This window comes from Callorhinus ursinus, unplaced genomic scaffold, assembly GCF_003265705.2.
Source record: "Callorhinus ursinus isolate GAN/ISIS: 27379988/994484 unplaced genomic scaffold, GSC_fseal_2.0 scaffold30, whole genome shotgun sequence".
In the NCBI taxonomy this organism is placed as follows: domain Eukaryota; kingdom Metazoa; phylum Chordata; class Mammalia; order Carnivora; family Otariidae; genus Callorhinus; species Callorhinus ursinus.
In genome coordinates this window covers 14,032,141-14,051,822 of record NW_027397092.1, presented here as the reverse complement: position 1 = coordinate 14,051,822, position 19,682 = coordinate 14,032,141, and the positions used below count along the sequence as shown (strand labels likewise).

Genomic DNA, 19,682 nt, shown 5'->3' with positions numbered 1-19,682 from the left:
GAAAAAAAAAAAGCAAAAAACAAAAAAAAAAACAAAAACCCAAAAAACCCCACAAGATTACTGTTGCTATGGGGGAGCATCTGTTATGGAAACTTCTCTGGAAAAGAGGCTACATTAAGAAGGAGATACCTTAAATCTACTAAGAGATTAAAAAACCTCAAAGATTCTGGACAACAAGATATTTCAAGAGTGCACATTTGAGGTTTTTAAAAGTGTAAGATTTTAAGGGGACACAATATTGTCCCCTTTGCAACAGAAAAAAAATCTTCAGGTGCTTAAGGTATGGGGATCAGAGCAGATACACCTTCTTAAATGAAGTGTATGTGGAAAAAGTCGGGCCTCCCTGACCTTAGGGCAGGCAGAGGCAAGGGGAGGAATCCAGTCCACTCAGAAAACAGAGGGCCACTCTCCTTGCTTTGCAGGTATTTCTAGATCTTCTATGTGATAGATGACACCAGGGGGAAAAAAAGAAAACAAAGAAAAACTGAAGTTGGGTTTAAGCTGGGTGAATGAGTTCATTGCATACTTTTCCTGTGTTGAAATGTTTTTGTTTTGTTTTGTTACTGAGACACAGGAAAATGTCCAAAATGTAAATCTGCAATCTTAAATCACTGAGTGGGCTTGGAATAAGATGATCCTTGATGAGAACTGCTTTGCACCGTGCCTAAGACAGAGCATTGAATAAATAGTTTTGAATCAATGTAGATGAGGGAATTCTTAAGTCTTCATGAAATAAATGGTCACAAAACTAGGGGAAAACATACATCATCTGGCAAATTAATTTTCAAAAACATTTACCTTCTAGGTCAACCTTTCTGTGTCACATTATTTCTTTCCCTCTACAACAGACAGGTGTCAGTAATTGCTGACATAGTGAAAGTCAGAACAAATCCATAAACACATGCTGCCTAGGAGCAAGAAAGGGATGCCAGGAGCCCACATGACCTGAAATCTAATGATCTGGGTCTAGTGAAGAGTGCTTGTCACCGTAACACCCATTTTTTTAAAAGGCATATTTGATCTTCTTCATCAGTTGAAGGAGGTGATTCTTTGCTTTGAGTACCTTCAGATGCCCAGAAAGTTTTGTGTGCAGGGAATGCCTGTCATACTCCTCAACGGTCCATGAGGGATGCTTTTTCCTTTCTTTCATAGCTTCCTCCAAACTTAGGTCACCAAAGAGTGGGTTATTCTTCAGAACTGATGACAGGGATGGTGGGGGATGATCCACAGCACTCTCTGCACCAGACAGTCTCATTCGCTGAGCGGTAATGGTCTTCTTTTCTCTCTGTTGGGAGACACAGTGACAAGGCTTCTCTTACCAATGGGTCACGGGTGGCAGAGGAGGAAACGTGAAATAATGGCTCCTGAAAATCTGCTGATTCTGCCTGGAAACCCAACAGATTAGGACAATGAATGAGGAAAGGATTCTAGGATCTAGTCTGACCTAGAATCTCACCACTAATTAAGTTTTTTTCTTTGTGTGTGATCTTGTTCAGCTTCAGTGATCATTCATTAAAATGTTCTTTTATAACCACAGAGAAAGAACATTGTTCTTTAATTCAAATAGCAGAATTCTGAACAAAGCCGGTGTTTTTCCAGCTCACTTGCATTGAGATTTAATGACAGTTTACTTCTATTTGTGCATTCCATGACTGATAAAAATAATATTTAACGTTGCTGTATTAATCCAGCAAAGTCAAGAGTAAAAGGCATTTTATAGGTATGCCTTGGCTTTCACAAAATCTCTCTTGAGACTCCTATTTCAGACAGCTCGGAGGACAGAATAGCATCGTACTCCTTTACGTGTCTACAAACCAGCTGGCTATTAGATGGCTCTAATATTGACGTTCAGATTTTTAAAATCTTTTTTTTATTGAAGCAAAATATACATATAGAAAAGAGCACATATCATAAATGTATAGCTCAGTAAGAAACAGAACATTACCAGCATACCTCCTCTCCCCTTCCATAACCCTTGCCCTTTCCCTGCCCAAGACAACCAGTATCCCAAATTTAACAGCTTAGGGTACTTGTGTTTTTCCTGTGTCTGATTTGAACTTCAGGGTTTTACTTTGCTTTTTTTTCCCTTATGACTATAAAATTAATATGGAGGTAGAAAAATTTAGCTTTAAAATTTGTTCATTGGCTGAATAAAATTAAGAAGAAACAAAAAGCCTATAGATTAATGCCTCAGTTATGGGGGCATCAAGGGAGATGAATTCTACATAAGGTAATTTTCTGAAAACTTAGGTTTAACCCTTAAAAACTGGTGACACATTTCATGTATTTACAGCAATTTTTCAATACATGTGTTTCATATATTTCAGCCTTCCCAAACAGAGAAGGTTCAATAGCAATTAATAGTCTTCTGAGTCATATCTATGACCATCAAGACACTGGTTTCCTCAGCATATCAGCATATATTGTGGTATATAGGTCACATTAAATATGTATTTATGTAAGCTAGGTTGTGAACTAATATTACCTACAGTTTCCTTCTGAGATGGCTGATAAGCCAAAAGAAATCATCTAGATAAAACCATTCACATTCTCTTTGGTCTTAGGTTTCCCTAATTTTCTTAACCCGTACATTTTTTACATACTTAGAGGTCAAGTGGGAGATCGTCTCTGAATTTATTAAGTTGTTGGTCTGCTCAAAATCAATTTATATTCTTCAATACTGAAATTTGCAATGAAATAATACATCATCTTGACTTGGCATTTGTCTTTAAGATGGATGGCCTCATAAAAATGTTTGTGAATTGAGAAAAAACAATTTGATATGAAGTTTAGATCATTTCAGCTTAGCATAATTCTGACTCAAGGTTTTTCTTCCAAGGCTAGACATCTTTGATCATCTTTGAGAGGGATAATTCTTCAGACGTTGACAAATTTGCTTTATCAGTTTTCTTGCCTGCTTGACTATTCCTTGAACTTCTTAAATAAGAAAGCTCTATAAATGAGGAGAATACAGTTTTGGGGGGTAGGAAAAAATAACAGACTCTATTACAGTGTATAAAGACCTTGAAAAACTAATAGGTATAAGATAACAAAATAATTTTAATAATTATTAACTCAGAGCTATAGTCTAAAAAGAACATTCAAGCCCTTAATTCTAAACCACATTCTTAAAAGTCTGAGGTTTATCCTAATATAGGGTGCCATTTATTTTTTGTGTTGCATGACAATTTCATGTCTAAAGGGCATGTGAAGAGAAAATTAACAGAATATCTTTGCTAAGAATTTGGTGGCAGGATAAGAAATACTAATTATGGTTGAGGTTCATTTATATTTTGGTAATTTTTTTCAAATAACTTAAGAAAGAAAAAGAAGCATGTATTTGATTCTAGCTCTTGATACCACATTCTGGATAGATTACATTTACCAAAGGAAAACTCAATAGTAATTCTATTATTTTAGTCATAAAAACTCTAAAATAATTTTATTTTAAAATATTTAAGGAGTGTAACACTTCAAAGCTTACCTAGACTTTTCTGTATTCACCACTACTTTGTCCATTTATCTTTTATACATTTTAGTCATTATTTACACCATTTAGATATAAGTAAACTCTCATACAGTAAAAAGAGTGAAATAGAATGCATGTTTAGACAAACAAAAACTTAGACTACAGAATTAATAGGCCAATAAAGAAAGAACCTCTAAAAAAACGTACTTCAGGAAGAAACTTGATAATAAAAGTAAAGCTTAAGATGCAAAAAGAAATGCTGAGCAAAAAAAAAAAGGAAAAAAGAAAGAAAATTGCTAAGTATTTATATCTAAGCAAGTATTGGTTTTATGGTAAAATAGAGATAATAATTACTAATTTGTGAGTTTTTAAATAGGGACAATTAAATCACTGGTCTGTAAAATTTAACACAGATATTTCTGATGATAACATTTTAAGAAATCATGTGAGAGCATAGAAATATTATGAAAAATAGAGAAAGAATATATAGTTTCTAAATCAGTAGAGCAGTAGAAAAAAGATAAAGGAAACTTGATCTTAAGACAATAAAACTGAAACAAAGAATAGGGGAACTTCAGGAAAACAGAAAAACTAAAATTTTCTAAAAAAATTTTAGAAATCATCCTGTTAAATGTAAATAGACTAAACCTTCAATTTTAATGACAGAGATTGTCAGATCAGATTTTTAAAATTAAATGGCATAAAATATTTACAAGAGGAATACCTAAAATATAAGGACTCAAAGAATGAGAGTGAAAGAATGTGAAAAGATATACTGGCAAATAGAGAGAAATGAGAACTCTGTATTGTGGTGACTGGTTAAATGCTTACAAATTTTATTCTCCCTTCCTGAGCATAAAGGATGACTGTCTTTCCCAGTCTGGCTTGAAGTTACAATGGGGCCAGCTCTTTCCTAGTTGATGATGTATGGATAAAAGTAACAGAAACCACCATCGAACCTGGTCCCTGAAATCTCCCACAATATTTTTGGCTCATTTTCCTCATTTCCATTTTTGTGTCACTATGAAGCAAGGGTTCTGTGATGGCAGAATTACAGGATGAAAGAACTTGAGGCTGTGAGTTATTTCTTGGAAAAGAGCTGCCGCTAAAATCCATTTGTCCTTCCTCAGACTTTTCATGAGCAAGAAAATTCTTTTATTTTTGGAGTGCCCCGTGGCTCAGGCGGTTAAGCATCTGACTTGATTTCAGCTCAGGTCATGAACTCAGGGTCCTGGGATTGAGCCCTGCTTCAGACTGTGAGCGCAGCAGGGAGTGTGCCTCAGGATTTTCTCTCTCCCTCTGCCCTTCCCCTGCACGCACACTCGCTCTATCTCTGTAATATGTGAATGGATCGTAAAAAAAAAAAAAAAAACAAAAAAAAAAAACTTTTATTTTTAATTAGTGGTATTTTGTGGGGATTTGTGCCATCACAGTATAGCCTACCCTATCCTCCCTAATACAGGAAGTAGTGTATCTTAAAATTCCACAACATGTGGCATGGGCTTAGGAGCCAAGACGTGGAAAGGGATGAAAAAAAATCAGTGGCCGGAATGATGGTTATTCATATCTTATAGGAAAAAAAATTGGCATAAATGTCATCTGTCATAATTGGGAATTATGATAATTAACCCTGATAATAAATAATCAGAGCATTAATGTGATACAAGAAGGAGATGAGATTAGAGAAAGAGAGGGGCAGTTGGAAAGAAGAAATGAAAGAGAGTAGAGAGGACCTAGAAATGTGATGCCTTCTCTCTTATTGTTGAAAATCTGTTTGTAGAACCCAACACTAAGACACAGAATTATTTTAAAAAGAAAAAAAAAGCACTGAGCAAAATATGCCTATTGAAATTTCTCAGGCGAATAAAGTGATTCAAGATAAAGATCCTGTTAGGCTGTGCTTTCATAACTTATTCCTGAGAGCCTCTCTGTGGTTGTCACTGACTCTAAAAATACAGAAACGGAGGCAGAAAAGCAAGACATTAAAGCCTATTAGAGAGTTATGCCTTCAAAGAACTTGACGTGTGTTTACTGACATAAAATTGATTGCAAGTAGTCAGTCAGGTCAAGTAAGATTGCATTAATAAATAGCTTCCTAAATTCTGTAAGAAATATATGACCAAAGTAATTACAAGCCTATACCTAAAAGCTTTTGAATATTTAGAATTAAAAAGCAAAGCAAAACAAAAGAAAGCAGCGATAATAACCCTAGATTTCTAAATTTCCTTGAGTAGGAGTAAACTTTGAAGCTTATCCTTGAAGGAGGGTCTACTTCTGATGTGGCAAAAGAGAATAGTGAACAAAGGGATGCCTCCTAGAGGGTGGAATCAAGGACTATAGACAACAGTACATCAGAAGTTCTTCTAAAAAGCAGAATCATTGCCTAATCCATCTTCCACACCTTCAAGGAAGGAGGCCACACAAACTATTCCCATGAGACCTCAGAATTACTTTGGAATAGTGACTGCCATGTCTCTGTTTTATTTATTTATTTATTTAGTTAGTTAGTTATTCATTTATAAAGATTTATTTATTTATTTTTGTGAGAAAGAGTATAAGTATTATAAATATATATTATGTAAATGTGTTTAAAAGAATGATAAGCTGTGGCAGAGCCTGGCTAGCAAGTCCATTTCTTCCTTATGGGCATGCAACAGTCCATGGATTAGGACATAGGACTGGATTGGGACATACCCCAACTCAGGGTTGACCCCTGAAATCCCTGGAAAGATTCCTGGATTACTCTCTTTCCAGTATACAGGCCCAACAGAGATTCTATGTAGTAGACCCTCAAGAAGGAACAGTCTGGATTCCACTTGGAAGTCAGGTCCCTAGGACATCCACATCACCCATATCAGACCTTGTGTGAGAGATACATTTTATTGTGTTAAGTCACTAAAATTTTGAGTATATTTGTATCCACAACATAACTTCAGCTACCATGAAGAAAGCATGTATATATACATAACAGACAAAGTAGATTTTAAGATGAAAGACTTTGTTAGGTACAGAGGATTGCTATGAAATGAATAAAGGTAGATATCATTAGTAAAATATAATAATTCTAAACTTGTATGCATCTAATAGTCTCAATCTTTATAAGGCAAAACTGGAGAAAATTACAAGGAGAAATTTATACATAGAATTTTTATCAAGCAGACAAACAATTACTAAAGATAAAGAGGATTTGAGCAATAAAACCAAGTTTGATCAAGTGATATATATTAACATCTTTATTAAACAACTGAAAGCATTAATTTTTAAAATATACCCTGCATATTTACAAAAATTGATAACAGGCAAGACTCTAAAACAAATTTCAAAGACTCAGTATTATATGGATCATGCTGTTTGAACACAGTCAACTTAGAAATTTATGTATCAATATCAAAGAGTTAATTTAAAGTACCACATTTTGTAGAAAACCAAAACACATACTTTAAAGAAATAACAATGGAAATTAAGAATTTAGAACAGAATGAAAATGAAAAATGCTACATTTGTAATATTGTTGACTGGAGCTGAAATGATATTTTGAGGGACCAATATAGAAATATATGCTAGCATGATAAAAGCAGAATGAGAAAATTAATGAGGTAATAAGAAACTATAAAGATAGAAGTAGGGAAAATTACACTGTATGTTAACTGCGATTTAAATAAAATTTTAAAAAAGATAGAAATCAATACATATTACAAAGGAAAAAACAAATGAACAACGTTGAAAGCTATTTCTCTGGAAGGGCTGGAAAGACTGAAAACACCTCTGGCAATACTGCTTGGGGAAAAAGACACAAATCCACAGGGCTAGAAATGGAAAAGAAACATGAGTAAAGACATAACAGAGATTAAGAAACGTAACAGGAGAATAATGAGAGCAATTTAAAAAAATTACATGCAATTGGGCAGTTTCCCACATAGCTTAGAAAACTTAAGAAAAAAATAGAAAATGTTAATAAACCTGTGATCATTTGACTAACTGAATCAATAGTTTAAAATCTACCCCAACTGCACACAAATTAAAAAACATGAGGCCAAGCAAGTATTGCAATCAACTTCTACCAGATATTCTTGAAAACAGATCACTCCTATTTTTGTCAAATCCTTCCAGAAAACAGGAAAACAATGAATACTCCCCAGTTCATTTTATGAGGTTGGTATAAACGCCAGACAAAGGCAGTAAGTAAAAGAAAAGGTAATTTAATTTTAGGCCAATTTCTTATAAGCACAATGCAAAAATCATGAATAAACTATTGCTAAACAGAATCCTACAATATGTAAAATTATACATACCAGGATAAGAAAGATTTATACCAGGAAAGAATTTTTACCTAGAGGGTGATTTAAAAAATTAGAAGATTAATATAATTCACCACATAATCAGGAAAAAAAGGTAGAATTTTGCAACAGATTTTGAAAATGTTCAAACTATATTTAAAGCACACTTTCTTTGCAAACTAGAAATAGCAGGGAACCTTTAAAAACTAATTAAGAGAATCTGCCCAAAATTTCCAGGGCACAGTTTACCAAATAGTTGCAATATGAGAAGCATTTGTTTTAGTTTCAGAATTAATACAATGATGCCAGTAATCACAAACATTTATATGTTATTGCAATGGAAGCCCTAAGCAATACAATAAGAACAGAAAAGTAAATAAAAGGAATAAGGGTTTTAAATAATGAAACAAAACAGCGGATGGCATGATTATCTATAGAGATATGTACTGTCAAGATAAAACAGATTAACAGATCAATATGTAGTAATTTCGTAGTCTATAATAATCAGTGGCATACATGAGTAACACTATTATGAAATATGATTTAAAAGGTTCTAGTCTTAAGAGCATAAAGTGCTATCAATATTTAGATATAAACCTAATGAACTTTATGAAAACTTCTATGTGTAGAATTATAAGACATCATTGAGCCATATGAAGTGCTGAAGAAATGAAGAAGATATACCATGTTTATAGATTGGGATAATCAAGCAAATAAAGATTTCTATTTTTCCCCAATCTGTACATGCGATGAAATCCCTTTCATAATCATAATGCAAACAAGGCATTTTGTTTATCTATGACTTGTGGGAGTACAAATTTGTGGTGTTCAGTGACCACAGTAATTCTGTTTTCCAAATTACTAGAATGGCTATCTTTATAAAACACAGGTTTGATCGCGTGAGTCTCTTGCTTAAAAATTTCACCAAGCCCTCAAAATTTTCAGGATAAAATTTAAAATCTCAAACAACAACTACCAACCCTTTGTGGTCTGACCCAGGCCTCTCCTGAACCTTGTCTCCTGCCTTCTCTCTACCTAACCAGGGCCCTGGAGTCCCACACATGCTATTGTAAGCCTGAGGGTGTCCTTCATAAAGCCTTTAGTGCCAGAGACATTTGGGTCTGGTCTGAGACCAGTACGGTGGGACAGTTTGGGTGTTGTTTCTGGCAGCACACCCCGTCCAAGGCTAAATTCCAAACCCCACTGGAGACCTTGGGAACTGCATACATTTAGCATTACTTGATAAATCATGTTCTGATACTTGCACATAAACCCCTGAGCAACTGAGCGATGCCCCTCAATCTACTTCCTAGATAATAATTTAAGTGCCTCAGAGGTTCTATAACATTTCTTTAAATGTAGGCTTAAAAATGGGAGACTGTTGTGTATGAAGGGCTGTTCTTTTCAGAACAGTAAGAAGAGGATTAGGAATAGAGATATTTTTAGAGAAGGCACGACAGATCTCAAGGACCTGTCCAGAGACAGATTGCTAAGAGGTACAATTATAGCCTACAAAACAAAACAAACAAACAAACAAACAAAAACCACCCAAAGGGAAAAAAAAACTGAGATAGAAGAGACATTAAAATTTACGGGGAAGGGTTAGCTATTAAGACTGAAAATTAAAGCAAGGAAAGGTGATAATGGAATAAACCCAGGAAATGAAACTGTCTAGAAATCAAGGGAAGAACAACCTCTTATCCTTGGCTTTTTGGTCCAGCTCACAGGTTTAGCACAGAATGCTCCTGGAAGCCAGGAAAAGATAAAACAAAGATTTTAATCTGAAAAGATTATGAAGTCTAACTGCTCATGAAAAAAAAAGGGGGGGCACTACAGTATCTGAAAAAACATATTTTATCATTTAAACTAAAAATTTTTTTTGCCTTTTCCTTTCATTACCTCGTTTTATAAAGGGATTGGCAGAAATATTTGGAATACAATTCCAAATGCCTTCATCAGATACATGCCCCAAATTATTTTAACAACCAGAAACATTAGATTTTGGCAAACGTTTGTTCATTGCACTGAGATGAAATTTATTGTGAAGCTTCTTTACTTCTTTAGTGAAAGAATTTAAGAAAAGTATAAATATAGTGGGATCAGGAAATACATGCTTATTTTCTCTCTCCCTGCAAACACGGTGACCTGTGGGTTTGCGCAGCATGAATTTCACAGTGTCTGGGGCTATTGGCAAGAGTGACAACAGGGCTTACTTTTCTATATGCCGGGAATTGCTTCTGCATGTAAAAATGGCTGACAGAATTTCCTCTGAAAGTGGATGTGAATTTTTAAAAAAGCTTTGAGAGATAAGTCATGGATAGAAATATGATGCATATATTTAGGAATTCAACTTCATATTTGGGATTATAGGATATGTGTCATAACTGCTGAGTTACCATTAATTTTGAAGGCAATAGTTGTAGGTTAAGTCCTTTGACATTCCTTGAGGTGGTCGGAATCCCAAACACCATGCACCTGGGTGGTGTGAGACCCAGGGGTAAGCCGATACGACTCTGAAGTCTGTGGATTTCGTGTGTGTATAAAATCTACTGCTTGAGTTATGGATTGACAATGTATTAACTATGTTCCCTACAACCCCATCTGCACTATAAATAAAAAATGCAAGTATTATTATCTACTGTTTTTCAAAATCTAATGAAAGGATAATTTCAACACAATTTGGAATATTGTCAAATAATAATACACATTTCTTAAACTTTCATAGGAAACCTTTTCTCTCAATTGTTTTTACCTCATGTTATTTTTATTTGTTCTCATTTTTAAACAGATACATAAAATTAATATTATACTAATTTTTCAAGTGGAAATATTGAGGCATGAATGAAATAAGGTCATAATAGAAGTCTCTTGAAGTGGCTTATTGTGGATTTGAGACAAGAAACCAGGTTTCTGGGGCGCCTGGGTGGCTCGGTTGCTTAAGCATCTGCCTTCGGCTCAGGTCATGATCCTGGAGTCCTGGGATGGAGCCCTGCATCAGGTGTGGGGCTCCCTGCTCAGTGGGGAGTCTGCTTCTCTCTCTCTCCCACTGCCCCTGCTCCTGCTCTCTCTCTCTCTCTCTCACTGTGGTGCGTGTGCGCCCTCTCTAATAAATAAAATCTTAAAAAAAAAAAAAAGAAACCAAGTTTCTAATCTCTTTATCCAATGCTCTTCCCATTGGCTTAATGCATCCCCAACAGAGTGAAGGTTTTATTTTTTATTTTATTTTTTTTGAAAGATTTTATTTATTTATTTGAGAGAGAGAGCAAGAGAGAGTGAGAAAGAGCATGAGTGGAGGGGATGGGGAGCGGAAGAGGGAGAGGGAGAAGCAGGCTTCCCGCCGAGCAGGGAGCCCGATGCCGGACTCGATCCCAGGACCCTGGAATCATGACCTGAGCCAAAGGCAGATGCTTAACCGACTGAGCCACCCGGGCACGCCAAAGTGAGGGTTTTAAATGAAGAACTTTGACACCTGCCACCTTATACATCCCTAACACCTCGATACACCTGCTATACTCACTGCTTTCCTCCAGGAACACTCCAGCCCCTTAAAACTTTCATATGTCCTCTTACTTTAGATTTATATTTTATCCAACAAATACATCACTCCTGAATTTTAAGATCCAACCAGGGAAAGCAGAATTACTTATCCACATATTACAAATAAAAGTAGTAAATGTAAATCATACTTAGTCCTAATTTGTGTCATGCCTACCCAACTATCTGAATTTGTAAGATTTATTACCCCCCCACCCTAAGCATCATTTCAATAGTAAATTGGCCTTTATTCTGTCATTTAACATTTTTTTAGAGTAAAAGGAAAATTAAATTTACCAAGTTTATGTGTATTTTACAATAACCATTAACATTAATCTAAAGACACAGGAAGCAGATTTTTACCTCCTTGTTTTTTTCTTGGATAACTACTTCAGCTCATCAGGGCCTACCTATTGAAAAAGATGCCCCTTAGAAATTGGATACATTTCACTCAGGTTTAGGGACAACCTGCAACAGAGATTTAAACCATGAAGATTCACATGAAGGAAATAGGTCAACTCTAGTCCCAAACAAAAGATGTTGGACTGATGTGTTCCAACCTCAAAGGAATTTATTGGATACGTTTTCTTTGACTAAACTTCACAGCATAGGAGGGCCAAGATTTTCTGAACAGATTTTTGAGTCATTTTGTTCCATGATATAAACAACAAGGAAGGAAAAGGAAGAATTTCACTGTATTTAACTTAAAATACAAAAACAATAACCAAAAAGGTGTGTATGGGGGGGGGAGAGTTTTGAAGATTACAAAAGGGAAGGATGCAAAATTTTTTACAAAGGCAGTTGTCATAACAAGCTGCCTGATGATGGAAATAAATTAAAACCCTTATAGGTGGAGGAAACACTTACATAATCATTTGAGTGTACTTGATTTTGAATGATCTCACGATAAAGGTCCCGAGGAGCCCACAAACATACCACAAAGGAGTCACTTTACACCAGGACTCATGAGTAGCAACTGTTTCTTAAAAGAAAACAAATTTCTGTTCAGGGAATTTGAACAACTCCAAAGAATTTAATGACTTGCAGGGGTTTGTAGGTCAGTCACATCTGTTCTGAAATGAAATGCTTCTTCCTGTTTCTAAATTGACTAACCCTTAACCCCATTAGTCTTCACGTCTTAAAACAAAGATTATTCCTGTTTCATGGGCTGTCCAACAGTCAGGGCCTTTATGTTTATTCCAGCACATGGAACTCATCACAGTTTTATTCTTCTCTTTCGGTCAGCAAAGAGAAGGAAGATACAAAAGAAGAAAGCAACAAATAAAGTCTGCACTGGGTTTGAAGGTCGGATCGTTACGTCTTGTCCACATGGATACCTGTGGAAAATAAGAATATCTAAGACAATAGCCAGCACCTTTCCAAGGAGAAGAGTTCCTTCTATTTTCGTTTCCTTCAATCATTAGGTTTCCGTTGTTGTGCTGAGTCTTCTCTGCATGAAAGGAAAGGGAGCCAGTCTAAGGGAGGCAAAAGCAAGTCCCCTGGTTGTCTCAGACGCTGTGTATGAATCCCCAGTGTAAGCGTCGGCTGCTTTGTGCTTAGAATACACCAGAACATAGAAGCAGGGCTGTCCCCCAGAGTCTAATTTGCAAATGTAACAAGTGGCTTGAAAAATTCTGAAGGAAAGGAGTAAGATGAAAAGTAGGCAATAAAATGAGGACAGGCCGAAAAGCGAGAGTTTGGAGGAAAATGAGTGGTCGGGGGAATTCACATATTTTATAAAATGATCAGAGACTTTCCTGATGCTAAGGAAGAGAGAAAGACCTTTTTTACATTGCAAGAGTGAGCTGCTACCTTGTACCATGTTCCCTACAGCCTTTTTTTTTTTTTTTTTGTACAAATAATGACATGGTAGATAGAAAGAAACGAGCCCCACCCCAGGTGCTTCATCTCCCGGATTTTACCTGTGTGTACACGAGGTTTTGCCAGTGCTGCGCAGCAGGGTAGTTCCCCCCTGGAAACCTTGCCAGGCTGGCCTGAAGAAGAGCTGAGCTCCTCATGAAAGACTTCACATCGAGCTGCAGGAATTTGTCAGGATGGTTGTTGTTTGGCAAAACAGAGAGATCCATGTCTCCCTTCGACTGCGGTGGAAAACAAAGGAAGTGAGGCTGCTCTTGTCAGACTTGTCCATTATTAATGAGCCTGAGGATGCTCCGACTGGCATCTGAAACCAGGTCTCTTAGCTACACTGGGGAGCCACTCTTGAAATGACACACCAACACACAAGAACAATGCAGCACCCTGCCTTGCCTTTTACACACAACACACACACACACAACACACAGACACACACACACGTACGGTGCTTGAATGGGACAGATGGGGCTACACTCATTAAATTTAACAAAATGCCAAAATTCGATATGTAGCACTAAATGTCCCTCCGTACAGCATCAGAAAGAAGAGTTCAAGAGGAACTATTCTTTGGATAAAGAAGATTGCCAGCATTTCAATGTCATAGTCCATAATCGGAGCACATGAAATATCATCTCTAACGGAGAGCTTAATTTTTCTCTCTGAACCTCCCCGAGCTAACGCAGCTAACTTGGCCCAGCCCACACAGCCTCCCACGTGATATGCGGGGTCTTGTTTCTTCTCCTGTTTGGACTCCCAGAGTCTCCGGCTCGTGTGAAACCTGACCACGTTTAGGTTGTCAGCTTTGGTCTGAATCGAGAAATGGCAAGAATTTGCTTTAGAGTTTGCCATAGTAATTTAGTCCCCCAGTCTACTGCCTTGACCCATTCACTAGCTGAGGCCCCTTTGACTCGATTCCGAGCTACATAAACTCTTCCGGTGTGTTTTGGTGTTCGTACAGTACACTTGGAACCAAAGGGGAACATGGCTCCTGGGGTTGGATGATGTGCTGTCCTCAGTGAACCCATCTGCCGTTCAGAGAGCCAAGGTGGGAGTGAGGCTGTGGACCGTGTATGAAGCCAGGGAGTAGTGATTACTTTAATGGAGATAAGCTCTCACATTTCAAGACACGCTGCCTCGGGCACCCCATAGGAAAGTATGGATTTCCATCTAGGAAAAGAGGAAAGTTTCCCACTGTGAGAAGGTGAAGGATAGACACATCAGCGGTTTTGAAAAGACATAGGTTGCTTGTTATGTTTGCATCTCTGTAAACCCATCTGATTCAGCAGGAAGGTTTCTCTTCCAGGGGTAAATGGGGTCACATGTGGAATGGATCAACCCAGATTTCAGAGGAGTGCCATATAGCCTATAAGCAGCAGCTAGGATGTTCTCAAATCGAGCAGGACCCTAGAGAGTACTTACCTTCTTTATAGCAATAAACATGGGGGAGTTAAAAAAAAATCATGTCCTACTTATAGTTGGAAAACAGGATTAAACAATCAACATTTTCTGTAAATTATTTTTGGGATCCAAACTCTTTCACCGTCTTATAATATTTAAAATACATTTGGGTGGTTTTAACAATACCTTTCCTGGAGGAAGTAAGAGGTACTTCATAGTGACAGTTAACAACAAAGCAGTTAAATCGCAAGTGCTTCATGAATCAAGTGTATTATGAGCGTGTGCAAGTGCTTTTTTCCAGGTGGCTGCCAGAATACATCTAATGAATAAATATTTCTCAGGCTGTTTGCTTTTCCGAAAAGATTCTTCGGGGAATAACACACATCTTCAAGAAGAACCTTACTTCTCTTTGGCTCTCTATATTGGCAAGTGGAGACACAGAACCCAGATCCAAATATATTTGATTAGGCCTCTTCTTTAGCCAAAGTATGAGGTAGGTGAAATGAGCCTTCAGTTTTCCTTAGGCATCCTTTCTTTAGATCCCTCCGCCATATTCTAGATGCCTGGAGGCTTGTATACTGTCTCCTGTTTATCAGTTTAGTTTCAGACTCTCCATTTTCTTTCACCATCCTCTGTGTACCCTCACCCCCAAACCATCAGTTCTTATTTCTCACTGCTATCCCTGTAGGTAACCTGAGTGACATACAGTTGGAAAATCAAACTTTCTCCATTCTCTCCTGATACTGGCCATCTCTTCCCCATCACTGGTCCCCACCTCCAGCCCATCCCACCCGGAGCCTCTGGTAATGCCAATCCCTCTGCCTGGAAACCTTTCTTCCCAACTCTGCCTGTTGACCACCTCCTACTCATCCTTCATGGGCCATTGCTGCTAACTCGCCACTCACAAAACCTTCACGTGTTTTCCCAAGTAGGTATGGTTTCCCATTCCTTTGAAATCTTAGTGATTCGTTTATACTCTCATCTTACTATCCTTTGTTTGATGATGTATTTCATACTTTTCTTTTACTAACCGTACACTAGATGATACATTACCAAAGAGCAGTCCTTTTGGATGCTTCCTTCCCCATGAGTCATGTCTAAGGACCCTCATGATGTCCTTTGTTCGATAATGATGGCTCTTTTCTTTTCCAAAGCCCTAGGAAGGGCTCTACTCTGGTTGGAAATTGATAATCCAATTAAATCTGATTAAAAATGGCTTAATGCTGTCTTCCAAGCTCAGTGAAAAACGGATTCTATTGCCAAAAATGTTTGTGATATACTCTCTATATAGTCTCTTTTGGTAGTTTATGACGCACAGGCTCACACTGAAGGCTCTGAGAAGTTCTGCTTTGATAAGTCTAGCATTGTCCAAATTTATTTGGTCATATAATACCCATTTTTTTGTTTTCCTTTTAACTCTTCAAAAAATTTACCCGAGTGTAACTGGACAAATACTGGATTAGGGCTTTTGTTTCTTTATAGTCATTAATTTCAATCTCGAGTGACAATGGTCATAAATAAATATGAAGAGTTCTAATTGCAAGGAAATCTGGTGGAAATAGGCATACCTGGGGCATGCAGGTAATCATTTGGTCTTTTTTTTATAACAAATTTTTTATAAAAGTATTACTTCCTTTTGGATTTGGACCCAGAATTACTGTTTTTTGAACATGAGAATTGTAAAAATAGACTTAAATATGGTTCACTAGGCAAAACTGTCTACATACTAGTTAACCTTATTTTCTTCTTTTCCTCTCTTCATTCTCTCTCTCCTGTTTTTCCCTCTCTCCTTCCTACTTCCCTTCCTCACTCCCTCCCTCTCTGGGTTCTACCAATAACCAACTGAAATATTTGTAAGTATTTCCGGCTGAAAAGCTTGTACAATGTCTGGATGAGCAGTTGGGGTTCATCAAATTATTTGAGAGTTTGAAAATTACTTGGCTAGTTTTGACTATGAAGAAAGCCTGTGATTAGCTTATAAATAATTTTTTTGTCCATTATAAAACATCTTCAACATTGGTGAACAAAGGAGGTGATCAGGGTAACCGAGTCCACAGAAGTCGGCATCCAATTAAGTTGTGTTCTTGGGCAAGTTACTGAATCTCTCTAAGCCTGTTTCCTCACCTATAATGTGAGGATAACAATAGTACCTTATAAGGTTGCTGTGAGGTTTTACAGGTAAAGTGGTTAACAGAATGGTTAGCATATATTAAGGGCTTCAAAAGGGTTCATTGTTATTTTGAGTGGATAAGAATGTATATTTTTATTTCAATTGTCTCAGACAAAGAAAACTGAAAAAAAAAAAAAGGAGCTACAGTCTACAGCCATCTTTAATTAAAAGGCAAACTATATTTCCCAGAATTTCCTTATTTGTGTGATTCTGTGTTAGAACTGGCTGAAAGAGGAACTTCATTGAGATTTGGACAGCAACATGGAAACAGCACCCATTAATCTGAAAGTCTTTTTGCAATCCGGTGCAGTGAGAGACAGAGGCATAGGTGCCTGGAAGCTTCCAGACTGCCTTTGCTCTCTTGAGTTCCGCGTCCATTTCTTCTTTCCAACTGTCAGTCCTGTTGACCAACACCAAAGTCAGATCTACTACCAGGAGTTTGGCCATGTACCTACAAAGGAGGAAGCTACACACAGAGGCAAGAGCATCCCATAGACCTCTCAACAGATTATCCCTCCTTACCTGGTTGCTCTGATTGATCGGTGACTCCTCTGATTCTCTAACTCTGCTAATGGACCTTCACTTTCCCAGTTCCTCCTGTGGTTGTGTGAATTTAAATCCGGTGAGTGATAAACCTGGGTTTTAAATTCACAGTTCAAGGTCTAAGTTGGGAACCAGAAAGCTTCCATGACTATCTTCAAATAAAAACTTTTAAACTGCACTGCTGTTTCATCATCTGTCATGCCTTCTAAATCCGTATCGGGATTCAAGTCCTAGAAGATCCAAGGGGACCAGTAGGAAGTGTGACATGTGAGGTGTTATGCATGTCAAAGGAATTGCAAGATTTCACCAATTCATATTAACTGAAACCCGAAGTATATGTATGGGAATATTTCTTATTAGTTTTGTATTAGGGCAGAAGAAATACAATGCTGTATTAACCTACGTGTTTTTGATAAGGGGTTCACTAAGTGGAGCGTCTGGATTCAAAGTGTTATTTCATGTACCTAGGAGTAACTCTAACAATGTGCCTGAAAACTAGACCCAGCGGTGGTCCACCCTGAATAAAATGGAGGTGCCCAAACTTGCTTATTACAATGTAGTCTATAGGAAATTGTACAACATTTAGGGAGATTGGTTTTAATATGATAGATGCTCACCCACCTGGTTAAATATGTCCCCTAAGAGGCTCCAGAGGGCATTTCCTTCACCAAGCTTTGAACTCCCTTCACATCAGCAAAGGCTGGATTGGAATCCTGAAAGAACTTCCTAGTGGCGTTTCTCTGAAAGTCTGGAATAAGGAAATGCTGCCGCAGAACTGGGCTTCTTAAATTTAATGAGGATGACGGAATTCCATAAAGCCAGGAAATCAAAGGACTGCATTTCACTATCAGAGACCAGATGGGAATGGTTACCGTAAAGGGCAGCAGAACCAAAGGGGTAAAGAGAATGGTTTGACTTGCAAAGATTTTGGCTAATTGATCATGGAGTCCCTAGGACTGAGATAGATGGGCATTCTACTGAAGTCTTAACTTTATTTGCATAATATTAAATCTCTAGACTTTGTGAAAAGAGGTCTGATTTGGATCACCACATCAGGATATTGCATTCCTTTGGTCAATTTCCATATGAGAATAGGTTCACTGACTCAGACTCTTTGAATGAAGGGGAGGGTGAATTATTTTAAGGAAGGATCCTGCTACACTGTCCAATTTTATACTGTGTATTTACCTTCAGGTTTTCCCTGATGGGCACAATGTACTTACTGGGGGAAGGGAAAAAATTAGACTTTTTGATGATTACTGAATCTCATCTGATACTATTTCTGGTGATCCTAAATTCCTACTGTGGCCCCAAAGTCAGAGCAAGAGCTTATGGAAGTCAGATAATTTAATCAAGTTTTGACTTAAATCTGCTCATAAGGAACCCAAGAGTCTCTGAACCCCCCCCACCCCCATAGTTATTTCCCTAATTCTGGAAGGCATATTTGGAATAGAAATACTTAGAGACTGGCAGAACCTCTGCTTACCTTGTTGGTTCCATGATCTATAGAATGAGGGCTTTAAGATGATGATGGCAGTGGAAGACCCTGGAACTGTCTCCACATCCCAAAACTGGAAACAAAACTAGCACTGCATTTTTGGAGGGATTTCAGAACTCCTATCATGAAGGATCTGAAGGACACAGAACTGGTAATTCCCAACCCCCCAACACTAGTGCCAGACTGAATATTAAAAAAAAAAAAAAAAGACAGACATGGCACTATTCTATTGGGCCATTTGCTTCAGGGTGATGGGGAACATGGTAATACCAGAAATTTGCATGAGCATGGCAGCCCACTGCTTCCTTTTATTTGCTGTTTTATTTCAGGGAACCCATGTTACAGCAAATAAAACGTAGCACAGGCCTCATGCTCACGTAAATCTCTGGTATTACCATGTTCTCCCATCATCCTGAAGCAGACGGCCTGACAGAAAGAGGCAATGTCTTTTTTTTTTCTTTAATATTCAGTTCTAGCACCAGCTGGGTGAAAACATTCTGACAATATTGTATCTGGTCTGATTCATCCACCAATATATGGTGATATTTCTACCTAGATTCATGGATTTAGGAATCAAGGGACGTAATTGAGAATGTCTCCTCTTACTAAGTAATTTTGACCTCTCTCATGCCCCTACTCTCTTACTTAAGATGTGTTGATATTGGTTAATTTTCTATTTCAGCAATTAAATGAAAGGATATACATAAGTAAGGGGCCATCTAGAAACCAAATGCCCCCCCATATTAAAATGAAGGTAAAACACATGAATGAGGAAGCATCACAAACTGCACAGATGTTGAGGTTTTACTCTACTTACAATCTATCACGTGAGCCAGCACACTTTCAGGGCAAAAGACAGAAGACCCCTGAGTTAGAGACAAAGGACTTTATTACTCACAGCAAGAGCAGTAGAAGAGA

General features: G+C 37.5%; 1 protein-coding gene across 1 annotated transcript in view; it reads right to left on the bottom strand.

The window, feature by feature from the left end:
* MINAR2 (membrane integral NOTCH2 associated receptor 2) overlaps positions 1-13,367 on the bottom strand; it is a 15,896-nt gene extending 2,529 nt beyond the window's left edge. The window contains exons 1-2 of the mRNA XM_025860842.1: positions 13,203-13,367; positions 1,064-1,285 (exon numbers count right to left, since the gene is read on the bottom strand). Coding sequence (XP_025716627.1) covers positions 1,064-1,285; positions 13,203-13,367 — 387 coding nt within the window. The remainder of the gene's footprint in view (positions 1-1,063; positions 1,286-13,202) is intronic.
* Between the last annotated feature and the right edge of the window lie 6,315 nt (positions 13,368-19,682).